The sequence below is a fragment of the Anguilla anguilla genome, chromosome 5 (assembly GCF_013347855.1).
Source record: "Anguilla anguilla isolate fAngAng1 chromosome 5, fAngAng1.pri, whole genome shotgun sequence".
Classification (NCBI taxonomy): domain Eukaryota; kingdom Metazoa; phylum Chordata; class Actinopteri; order Anguilliformes; family Anguillidae; genus Anguilla; species Anguilla anguilla.
Genome location: NC_049205.1, coordinates 35,982,736 through 35,994,377, shown reverse-complemented (window position 1 = coordinate 35,994,377; position 11,642 = coordinate 35,982,736). Strand labels below are relative to the sequence as shown.

General features: G+C 44.5%; 1 protein-coding gene across 2 annotated transcripts; it reads left to right on the top strand.

Moving 5' to 3' along the window:
* Positions 1–658: 658 nt before the first annotated feature.
* On the top strand, positions 659–10,717 carry taldo1 (transaldolase 1). 2 transcript variants are annotated; one of them, XM_035419702.1, is made up of 8 exons: positions 659–872; positions 4,125–4,248; positions 4,392–4,499; positions 5,011–5,142; positions 5,697–5,872; positions 7,119–7,316; positions 9,201–9,346; positions 10,608–10,717. In XM_035419702.1, the coding sequence occupies exons 1-8, from the start codon at positions 770–772 to the stop codon at positions 10,638–10,640; spliced, it is 1,020 nt and encodes a 339-aa protein (XP_035275593.1). In that variant the 5' UTR covers positions 659–769; the 3' UTR covers positions 10,641–10,717. The 2 variants fall into 2 exon arrangements, with proteins under 2 accessions (XP_035275593.1, XP_035275594.1); XM_035419703.1 differs by lacking the exon at positions 659–872 and adding an exon at positions 1,189–1,211.
* The last annotated feature ends 925 nt before the right edge of the window (positions 10,718–11,642 follow it).

The window sequence follows — 11,642 nt, the reverse complement described above, 5'->3', positions numbered from 1 at the left end:
GGCCAATATCAGTGCCCAACCTCAGTAATACACTTGTGGCTGAATGGAAGCTAATCCCCAGTCATGTTCCAAAATCTACTGGGAAAGCCCCGCAGAAGACAGAAGAGTGGAGGCTGTTTTGGCAGCAAGGGTGGGGGCAAATCCATATTAATGCCCATGGCTTTGGAATGAGATGTTCAACAAGTATATATCGGTGTGATGTTCAGGTGTCCATACTTTTGGAAATGTAGTGTACTTGAAATTTACGTTCTGTATTGAAAATTGATGTCAAATGGATTATGATTGTTAACCTGGAAAAATATGTTCTGATTATGGATGGTTTCCATAAATGTTATGTGAACATATTTCGCTTTGCCAACATACACAAGAGGCAGTGATTTGGAAGATGGACCCGCCCACCACAGTCGTAGATCCGTCTCATTGAAGTAATCAGAATTTCAGAAGCCACCCCTTCCAGATTAACATAGCTAATACCCGTGTCAGATCACACCGTTTGATCCGGAATGCCTTTAAAAAGCATCATACTATATATTTTTAAGATGTAAGAAAAAATATGCTACAGGCGACATGACTGGTGAGAAACTGGAGATGTGCAAACAATAAAAGAAGCCGTCTCTCATTGGTAGATGGCAACAGCTTGCAGTTCTCTTAGTCTCCATACGAGCGCACATCTGTCCTTTCTGACCGCGTTCACGTTTTCTCGTGGCTTCGAAATTCTTCCTCGATTCACGCGCTTTGGTATAAAAGGGCCCCCTGTTTTTGTGTGGTCATGTCAGTGTCCGTCTCCCCTGATAAACGGCGAAAGATGGAGTCGGCGTTGGATCAGCTGAAAAAGTACACAGTGGTTGTGGCAGACACGGGGGATTTTAACGGTAAAGAACAAAAAAATAAAATCTATGCTAGGAAGCTACGAGCTAATGAATCGGCTATGTCGCTAACGGTACTTCTTGGTTGTTTTAATATACTAGTAAAGCCAGTCAGCCAATTTAAAATTTTATTTTTATTTTTATGCAATGCATGCATCCAGTATAGCTGTGCACTCGTAGCGAAAGTTACATTAGCTACCAAATGTAGCACCAATTCGTAGTAGCTAGCTGTCACATTGTTTACTGAGTTCCCTGACCCCGGTAATCGGATTGTTAACTGGAGGTTCTTGCTGCCGTATCTTTAGACTTCACAGCTTGGGGGTTGTACCTGAAGGCTAGATTCAGGCAAGTTTGCTGTCTTGTACGATTACGATTGGGTTTAATATATAGCAAAATTACCTGTCTAACGTTAATTGCTAGCATTAGCTAGCTAGCTTGGAACAGCTTCTAGATAGTAAGTTACCAACGTAGCTTGCCTTGCTAAACGTCGACAGCCAAACCCCAAAGAGCGCATTTTGACCGCTCAGCATTAGACTAATGCTATAAAGTTACCAGCTAGCTAATGTTAGGTGGGTTGTTTGCTTCATATGGCATGGCTTTTTGCGGTTTTGATGGCTTAAAAGTATATTCGTACCTTCCTGTGTAGCTGCACAATTTAACTACATTAGCGACATTAATCGGTTCAGATCTGCAGCGTACCTAGTAAACACCATGTGTGTCATCAGAATGGAACAACGTGCAGTTTTTGCAGTGCTCAACTTGTAGCTGTGTGTGCGCAGCTGAATGATTCGATCCAGACTACGAAGTGTGAAGATGGTGTAATCTTGTATATGTAGTATGGCGTGACCAACAGTTTCCTCAGCCCTCAGTCTGTTAGCAAGTCAGGATGACAAGACAGAAATACTTTGGTGGATAACGTTACCTTCATTAATATCTGAATTTCTTACTAGTTACTCGTTACGTCAACATGACGATGCTAGATCCGCGCGTATTGGAGATTCTCTGTCGTATCTGAAATGAACGTAACACTGCCTATTTAATGGGTGTGTATACCGGGTACATTATTTTCTGTTCTTTCGTAAATTTACTGTTAGTTTGCTTACTGCCTTGGTCAGTTGGTTAAATTAGCTGGCTAAATGAGAACACGTATTGGGAACTCTTGGGGTGTGTACTCGTAAGACTCGCCGAAGGTTTCACATAATATGGCACTGGTTTTCATCCAGACCCACTAGCCATATTTAATATGTTCTCATTTTCTTGCACTCGATTAGTTTTGTACTGATAACTGGATTTATTGCTGAGGCATACCCACCCCTGCAAGTAAGCGTGGCTGTAATTATACAAAGTGAGTTTCTCTTCCTGCTTTCCTTTCCACTATTTTCACTTTTCTCCCTTGCCCCCTTAGACTATAAGGGCACTTGTTGTGTGAACAAAGCACCTGAAATCCGTTCTCTGCCTGGCATTCATAAATATACAGTATGTGAAGCAACAAGGATTGAAGAGGACAGGTAGACTTGTTTTACCCCTGATGCTATCTCTGCTGAGGCTGGCATTCTGTGGCCTTGTCCATGGACTAACTTCATTTTATGTGGGTCATTAAAAACCCCCTCAGACACATGCATCATGCTAACTACAGTGGGAGAAGCTACACCATGTCCATGCATGCTTGTTGGCACACGGCCAGGATTGAATGGCAGCCCACTGAAGGCCCACCTCCCATCTCAAGCTAATCCGTGTTAGCAGATCCTTAAGCTTGCAGGAACTGGCACTAGTTAAAGTATGTTCCTTTGTGGGATTTTTCAAATTAATATAAATATTTAGTTCTCAAAAAAGTCAATTGAGAGACAGAAGCATGAACTTTGTGCATGAAGGGAAGAGGGAGGGAGACAGTGAGGTTGGGGGGTGGGGAGCGTGGCCCGATTTGCAAGTAGCCATTGTGTGCTGTTTCTCAGAGGCACAATGTGCCCTGGGTGGGGAGAAGGCCGATCAGCTGACAGTGGGCTGGACTCTGGTGTCGCTGCCAACAGATACTTCCTCTGCATTTCTCTCTTCAGCAGTCTGTGGCCTGACTATCTGGCTGTTTCCTAATGTCTGACTGAGCTGGTATTGGGTAACGGTTATATGTGTAAGACTTGGAGCTTGAGTAATGCCCTGAGTACGTGGACGGCTGCAAGCGCTGATTGTTTGAGAGCTGCAGACAAGGAACTTTCTCTCTTTTCCTCTTTGCCTTCTCATTTCCTCAATGAAACGTTTAGCTTTAAATGCAAGCTGTGATAGAATTGTTCCTGCTGACCTGACTTCAATTCTATTGTTATTCATTTAAAAACCTGTTGATTGGCAGCATTGTGTTTTACATTCTGGCAGTTATTAGACCATGGACTGTTTTACCCACATTGCCTTGCACAGCTTGCATTTTGGCATGCGAGCCATTTAAACAGCTGGATATTTACTGAAGCATTTCAGGTTGAGTGATGTGTTCAAAGGTACCTGACAGTGTCCCACCTGGAAAATGGTAAATGGACTGCATTTATATAGCGCTTTTATCCAAAGCGTTTTACAATTGATGCCTCGCATTCACCAGAGCAATTAGGGGTTAGGTGTCTTACTCAGGGACACTTCAACATGCCCAGGGCAGGGGATCGAACCAGCAACCCTCCGACTGCCGAACAACCGCTCTTACCTCCTGAGCTATGTCGAAAACAAACCCACAAGCAAAGCTCTTTAACCATTATCCCACACTACCACCCCAGAAGCAGTTAAAACAAATTGGAATACTTTCTTCTGTTATTTAGTTCGAAAGATTATTTATAACCTGGTATTTGTTACATGTGCCAAAGTACATTTAAAGCAGATGCTTGATTATTTGCACAGTATGCAGATGATCAGCATAACTTTAAAGGGATGTGTGTGTGTGAGTATGTATATAAAAATGTGTATATATATGTAAGAGTATTTTGAACAGGCTGTGACATGCGCTGCTGTCTTGTCATGTCCCATGACTGGATCAGAGGGGCTCTCAGTGAAGCGTGAGAGGCTGTCAATGAAGGCCTTGAGGCACAGGCATTTTGTGAGCTGTGTGCACATGCATGTTAATCGGATGAATGTTCTATCTCTTTCCTTTCCATTGATTTTTTTTTTCACAGCTTTCCGTAGTGAAGGGAGAAATCCCGGCTAGGAATGCGAATGTGTTTGGCCAGTGCATCGGAGTGTTTGTTCCAGCATTGACACGTTTCTCTCTCTTCCCACACGATCCTGCAGCCATCGAGGAGTACAAGCCTCAGGATGCCACCACGAACCCCTCCCTGATCCTAGCGGCGGCCAAGATGCCAGCCTACCAGCATTTGCTGGACCAGGCCATCAAGTACGGCATCTCCAAAGGCGGGTAAGTATCCCACGCCGAGGATCGCAGTGGTTCACTGTGCTCAGCCCCCATTTGACTTGATTGACATTCTGACTGAATGGTACGTTCACCGGACTCCATGACACTGACCCTCTGCTTTGGTGTGGTTTGTCTCGTTCTTCTAGGAGTGAAGAGGAGCAGGTGACGAACACCATGGACAAGCTGTTTGTGAGCTTCGGTCTGGAGATCTTGAAGAAAATCCCTGGGAGGGTTTCCACCGAAGTTGACGCCAGGTACCGTCCCGGGCACGCTTTCGAGCCTCGTTCCGGACCCCGTCAGCGTCCAGGCGGAGGTGGAACATCCAGGGGTTAGAAAGTAGAAGTCCTGCCATGTGTTTCTTCCACCCATGATCTCAGCCAGCTGATTTCACCAATTAGTTCTACCTCCTGGCTGAAGAATTGTGCTTATTGGCAAGATTGGAACAAAATACTGGGAAAGGCTTTTACTTTGTGTACCTGGATTTTTCCAGTCCTGGATCCAGGGATGTGAGTGCCTGGGGCCTCTGGCTTTGTCTCCCTCAGGCTTCTTTCGTCCTTCCTGAACATCAGTGCAGTCCGTACCTGATATGTGGCACACCTGTAGATTCAGTTGAGGTTTATGGGCACCAGCTGTAAATTCACCCGTCCTTGTTGTAATCTCTACCCCCTTCTGTTCTCTCTCTTTCTTTTTTCTTTATTCTTTATTCTTTTTTAAATGAATGAATAAAAATTTTGTTTTTGTCCCCCCTCCCCCTTATCTTCCCAGGCTGTCGTTCGACAAGGAAGCGATGGTGTCCCGCGCCCGCAGGCTGATCTCCCTGTACGACGAGGCCGGCGTGAGCAAGGACCGAATCCTCATCAAGCTCTCTTCCACTTGGGAGGGCATCCAGGCCGGCCGGTGAGTCTCCGCTGGGGTTACATGGTATACCAGTATACCGCTGTACCAAAATTTAAGCTACTATATCAGCATTTTGCAGAATTGAGTACTTCATGAAAACACGCCTGACGTTGATTTTTGTGGCCGCAAAATGGTTTCTATCCATTGGAAAATAAATACTGTGCCTTCTAAGAATTTAAGAAAACACGCCTGACATTGACACCTAGTGGTCTTTGAGTGTGAGAGTATGTGTGTGTGAGTGTGTGTGTGTGTGTCTCTGTGGAGCTGCGAGATGGAGAAAGCTGGCTGTGTAGCTCTGTCCTCGCAGAGGAAGAAAAGCTAGCTAGATATAAAGGCAGCAGTAGATCACACTGGCAAAAAGATAAAGGGCAAAAAGATAAAAATGAATTTTATCGTATCTATTTTTAAATAGTTATTTCTTTACTTTTTGTTACGACAAGCTTGTGTTGGTATCAAAGTCAAAATGTTTCGGTATTTGAACTGCGCTAGTCGCCGTTCGCGGCCCTGCCCGTTTTCCCGCCTCACCTCCGATGCGTCCGTCTGTGCCCCCTCAGGGAGCTGGAGGAGAAGCACGGGATCCACTGCAACATGACCCTGCTGTTCTCCTTCGCCCAGGCGGTGGCCTGCGCCGAGGCCGGCGCCACCCTCATCTCCCCCTTCGTGGGCCGCATCCTGGACTGGCACAAGGAGAACACCGACCGCAAGAGCTACGAGCCCCACGAGGACCCGGGTACGCGCCGCGCCCGCCACCGGCCCGAATCCTCTCGCCCGATTGGCCGCATCATTACCTTGCGTCGTCGTAGTCTAACGGTCGAGAACGGTTAAGGAAAATCCGGACTTTCCGTTGGCTAACCGCAAGTGAACAGTTTATTGAATAATATGCATTTTGAAAAGGGAATAATGTCTAAGTTTAACTTCCAAGTCCTCCAAGTTAAAATTTAAGGGCATTTGAAGAGGTCGAAAGTGTCTAAAGGATTCTTGTTAAGTTCAGGGTTCGTGTTCTTTTCGTAGGCAAACTAAATGGAGCTTTTATGTAACAGATATTGAATGTTGTTGCCAGAACTGGAATGCTACTAGCTACCGTGCAGATGTCAAGGCAAGCACAATGTCCGTTGTGCACTGCTGAGAACCACTCCCCTTTTCAAAATGAAAGGAATATGGTGTGATAAACCAGAAAGGCAGCAGTTTATGGGAACGGCTTCCTGGTTTAAGGTTAGACTGGAACCTTGTGTTTTGAGGAGAAGGAAATGGATAGAATAAAACCTGCTCTGCTAGGCACAGCGGGAGTTTGCGTCATTGCCAGCCTCCTTTCACCCAAGTATGTCTCTCAGTTGGAGTGTTCGGATTCCTTTTCACAGGGGGAGGGGGGTGCTCAGTCTTGCTATTGGTCTTATAGATGCTACATTAGAAGAGCATTGGTGTAGGGCAGCCTAAGACACAAGGGGCCTGTGGACCTTAATGTTCTTGGCAGGGTATTAGATCTCGAGTGTGCCTGGCACCAAAAGACAGTTTAACTGGCTACTGGTAATGACTGCTGCTCCCAACTAGCCAATCAGTTCCCACAAAAGGGGTACCAGAAGGCAGGCAAAAACTCAATTAGGTTGATGAAAGGTTGATGCTGTGCCCAGTGACTGTTTCTAAGTATAGTTTGTAGGAAGCAGACAGGCGAACAGACGAAATTAAGTAATTGGATCAGGGAAGACAGTGATATACTGTGGATTGCCTTCAGTTTCGGACGTCATGCTGCGTTTGTAGATACAGATACTTTGAATCGCTTTAAGGCGGTCAACTGATCTCATGTGGTGGTGGTTGAAGAGAGGTGGAATTAATTATATTTTTTTAATGCTGTTCCTTGATATGAATTTATGGAAAGCCAATGGACGCAGGTCACCGAAGGTTTGTTGTTAATAATAATAATTAATTGCTTGCTTTAATAATGTGCCCTCTATTTTATACTGCCATCTCCCTTTCTTTAGGGGTGATTAGCGTGACCAAGATCTACAACTACTATAAGAAGTTTGACTACAGCACGGTGGTGATGGGCGCCTCCTTCCGCAACACGGGGGAGGTGAAGGCGCTGGCGGGCTGCGACCTGCTGACCATCTCCCCGGGCCTGCTGGCTGAGCTCAACCAGGACCACAGCACGGTGACCGCCATGCTCACAGCGAAAGGAGGTAAGGAGCCGGCACGGCCTCTCCCAAAGACTTCCTATTAGTGTGTGTGATTTGACTTATAGAGTTTGCCCCGAACTCTAGAATGTGCTTGAAGCTCTTTGGCCTTCAAATGGTTGGGGCCCACAGTCTTTAGAACCACCGGATGTTTGACTCCTCCTGCATTCTTTCTGTCATCTCTGCTTCTTAACACCTGGATTTTCCAGTTGGTAGCATGAGTTTCCAGTACAGAAGATCCACCGTTACGGTATTGTTCTTGGTTGAAACCATTGAATGTGTACTCTGAAGAGGAAATAAACAGGAATGGTTTGGCTTCAGCGGTTGGCAGACATAATTGTCACTGTGGTGAATTTAAAGAATCCGTGCTGACATGCCATCTGCCAGTGGCCCTGAGTAAGAAGATATTTTCCAGTAGAAGTGCAACAAAATATTTCTTCCTCTGATGGGAACACTGATCCCTTTGCTTTGTTTGTACTCGACAGTATGTGGGGGGTGGAAACCGGTATTGCAAGCCTGATAACCAGTGGGGACAGACATTACTGTATGTGGCCTATAGGTTTATCAAAACCTTGTATTTCAGTTACTTGTCCGTTCACTTTATTCCTCTAGCCCGGAGCTGAAGAGCCTGCTCAATCGCTTATGTAAAACCAGGGCCTCCAGTGTCTCCAAGCTGTGCCGAGGGGTTATCTCAATTGCACCACCCTAATAACCTACATTGGTAAACTATCTGCCACTAATTACCCAGTTAACGTTTTTGTGATAAAGTCAGTGACACACTGTCTGGGCGTTCAAGTGAAAACCCGGCTACATTTGGTTGAAAAGTGAGCGTTTTTTTAGCTGACTTGGACGTAGCCAGCCAGGTTATATCCGAGTAAAACCTGAGCAGTATTGGGCTTCACCTAGTCTGTCAAAACATCTCTGAAACTAGATATCCTTTCCTCTAGACGTCTAGATTCAGGCTTTTGCTCACTGATAAGCTCAGTCAGTGACTCAGTGATGTCGATGAGCAGCATTCTTGTTACATTTGGTTCAATTATTTAGGAAAATGTACATGGAAATGTTGCTCAGGGGATGTTTATTTATTTTTTTTAAAGCAGTGGAACCATACTCATGCACACATTTTTAAAATGGGTTGTAATGCATTTAACTTTCACAGAAATGAACAAAAAATGGTAATGATGATAATTATAATGGTTTGCAGCAAAGGTGTTTTAAAAGGAGAAACAAATTTGAGTCTTCTGTCATTGATTGTCTGTGCTTGGGAGACTCGTATCTGCATTAACAGTGTTGGTTACAACGGACAAGTAGTTGCCTTCTGAGTAGAATTAGGAAATATTTCATTCTTCCGTGATTACTTCTGTCATAGCTGTCTTGCTGACAGATTTGCCCTGTCATTTGTTACATGCTTGTTTAAAACTGCATTTTCTCCAGTGGATTATTTGCATTTCAGAACACTTCTGTTGCATCTTAAGATATAAGGCTGAAGCCGGTCTTCCACCCACCCCACCCTGATAATTTTCCCTTGATATTGATCTCAGACTGTTTTTGTTTTGTCTTCGCGTGATTTATAGTTCATTTTCACGTTGTGAACTTTAACTACACTTTAACCTCTCATTCATGGTTTCATTTCAAATCCTGTGCTGAGAGCCAAAACAACAGATTTTGTGTCCATGGCCAAATATTTACAGACTACATGTGTATCAATATGACAAGCCTTCACTTATTTAAATTTTGTGACATTTTCCCACCGCGCACCCAGTTTTCCCCCCCTACTCGATTTTGCAATTGATTCGCTACCTTCTGACGAAGAAGAACGGCGCGCCGTCGCGAAGGGTGATCGGTTGGTTTGACTGACGGTCTCCTCTGCCTCTCCCTCCCGCCCCCCAGCCAAGGACTGCGAGCTGGAGAAGCTGCACCTGGACGAGAAGGACTTCCGCTGGCAGCACAACGAGGACCGCATGGCCGTCGAGAAGCTGTCGGACGGCATCCGCAAGTTCGCCGCCGACGCCGTCAAGCTGGAGGGAATGATCAAGGTGAGGGAGGCCGGGGAGGAGGGGAGGGGACACCCTTACCAGAAAGAGAGCAGTGGGGTCGTCCCGTTTGGGCCTGAGAGTTGGGAACTCAAAGGGGGGGAGGGGTGGAGGGGGAAGCGAAATGTATGGTGAGATTCAGAATATTGAGTCTTTCAGTTGGACTGTGGCCAGGCTGGAGAATGCATTGGCTAATCCAGTAAAACTGGGTTATGTCTCTCTGCTTTTGCATTGACTTTTTTTATATATGATTTGCAAATAATTTCCCTTTTTCTCAGACAAGATGTTTTTCAGAAAACTTGGTGTTTCTCGCCAAATCCAAACAATGCCACGCTCTGATGATATTTAAAAGATGGATATTTTTTTTGAATTATATTTCATGCTGCAGTAGTCCATTCTGAAACTGAAAAATGCTTTTTGAGACATCACGCGTGTCACAAAACATTTGTTGCTGCTCTTGGCAACAAATGCAAGTCCAAAGATGTTTTAGTGGGTAAAACTGAAAGCTGTCAATTTGTTAGCAGCTGACACTGATATTTAGGCAACTGGAATTTCTTACCCAGCAATGTGATCTGCCCTCTGCGGGAGTTTGGGTGTTGATTTCTCCACTCGTTATGTCACTATTGTCCTTCCGGAGTCGGACCCCCCCCCCCCGTTGGTTTTTACATTTGCGACTGTGGCCCAGTAGAGGGCAGTATATCATTTGTATTTCTTAGTGGTCTTGCATAGGAATATTCTCTATTATGCAGCTGAAACTATTTTTCCAAATACTCCAATGACTGCTCGGCTCTTTATAAAATTAAGGTTTTATAAATGTGTATATAAATATAAATCACCTCAATGTCATCCATAAAAATAAAAAAAAATTCCACAACAGATTGGAAGTAATGGTTTGCCACATCTTTTAAATGAAGGTATAAATGAACATGTTCAAAATGCCTGAACTTGGACCATAATGTAAAATGTGTTTTTTATAGAGGCATATTCAGTTATAAAGTGGTATACCAATATAAAGCAACTGAGTTGTAGGGCAATTCAAGAAAAAAAAGGAACTTCCAGCATTTCAGATACGGTTTAATCATTAATTGACAGAAAGGTTGGTGTCTACTCGTTCAAGTGTTTATTGCAAAGTGTTTTCGGATCTGGTTATATCGAGGGGTAATGAATTTCCTGTGTCCTGGGCTTCGTATTATTTTTTTTTTTTCTTATGTCCAGAATACTGGTGTATGCCAATGTCATTTAAATTCCTTTCCATTTTCTCCAGGAGAAGATGCTGAATGTGAAGAACGGACAGTGAAAGCAGGACAGAAGATGAGGGCGGTTCCAAGCTGCCTGGGGGGGGTGGGGAGGAGGGTGGGGTGGGGTGGGGTGGGGTGGGGGGGGGGGGACTGCAGTTCATCCTGCTGTAACCAGGGTCTCAGTGGCCGATTTCCGTCCACCCAGCACTGGACAGTCAGTAGGGTCCCTTCTGGTCTGAAGAGCGTAGCTATTGCTATGTTCAGTGGGCAGTAGAGTGCACTTTGTAGTTCCTCGAGGACGACGCACTTTCTCCTTTACATTTCCCTAGCGGGGTCTATCCTAGTCCCATGTGACATTCCACCTGCTGACCAAATTTTCCAAACTTAACGATGATGGTACTCAAACCCAATAAAGAAATTGTTGTTTCTCTGGGTGTTGTTTATTTTTTGGGTTGGTAATACAGCTACACTGCATCAGTACATCTTTGCATTTCTGTGGATACAGAATGACTTCTGGTGTCATTTGAAAGCTCGCAAGTCTGTCAGTGGTGCATATATTGTGTTGACCTCACTGTATTTTGTTCGTAGAATAAGACATTTGAGTACTTGTATGCATTATTGATACGGAAATATACTGAGCTCTTAAGCACTCAAGTTAGCTAATTCAACTTTTGATTTTATTTTTATGAAAAGGTTTTATGCAGAGTTCAAAAACCAGAAGTGGGTGTAGCTTTTACTGGAAGTTTTGCAACCTAGTGGCATTGCAGTGGCTGTTTTCAAAGTGCCAAACTTTGTGTGGTAACACTGACGACATTAATCATCATATCATTAAACACTAGCCTACATGTTCTAAATAAGCCATAGTAATGTTTTATAGTAGTCTCTGAACAAAACAGTGGGAGCAGGCAGCTCTGTCAAATCTTTACCAACCTTAACTGTTTCAGCTTCTGATTCCATTGACAACACTAAAATGAACAATATTGTGTTGTTGCTACCTAGTTAGCAAACCATGACATGCTAGCTTACTAGCCATGCAAGCAGACAAGCTAACTACTTCTGGG

Bases quoted from the DNA above. Each gene is read 5' to 3' on its own strand.
- taldo1 (XM_035419702.1), top strand. From the start codon at position 770: ATGTCAGTGTCCGTCTCCCCTGATAAACGGCGAAAGATGGAGTCGGCG. The intron at 4,249-4,391 runs GTAAGTATCCCA...TCGTTCTTCTAG, and splicing joins TACGGCATCTCCAAAGGCGG to GAGTGAAGAGGAGCAGGTGA. The intron at 5,143-5,696 runs GTGAGTCTCCGC...GTGCCCCCTCAG, and splicing joins GAGGGCATCCAGGCCGGCCG to GGAGCTGGAGGAGAAGCACG.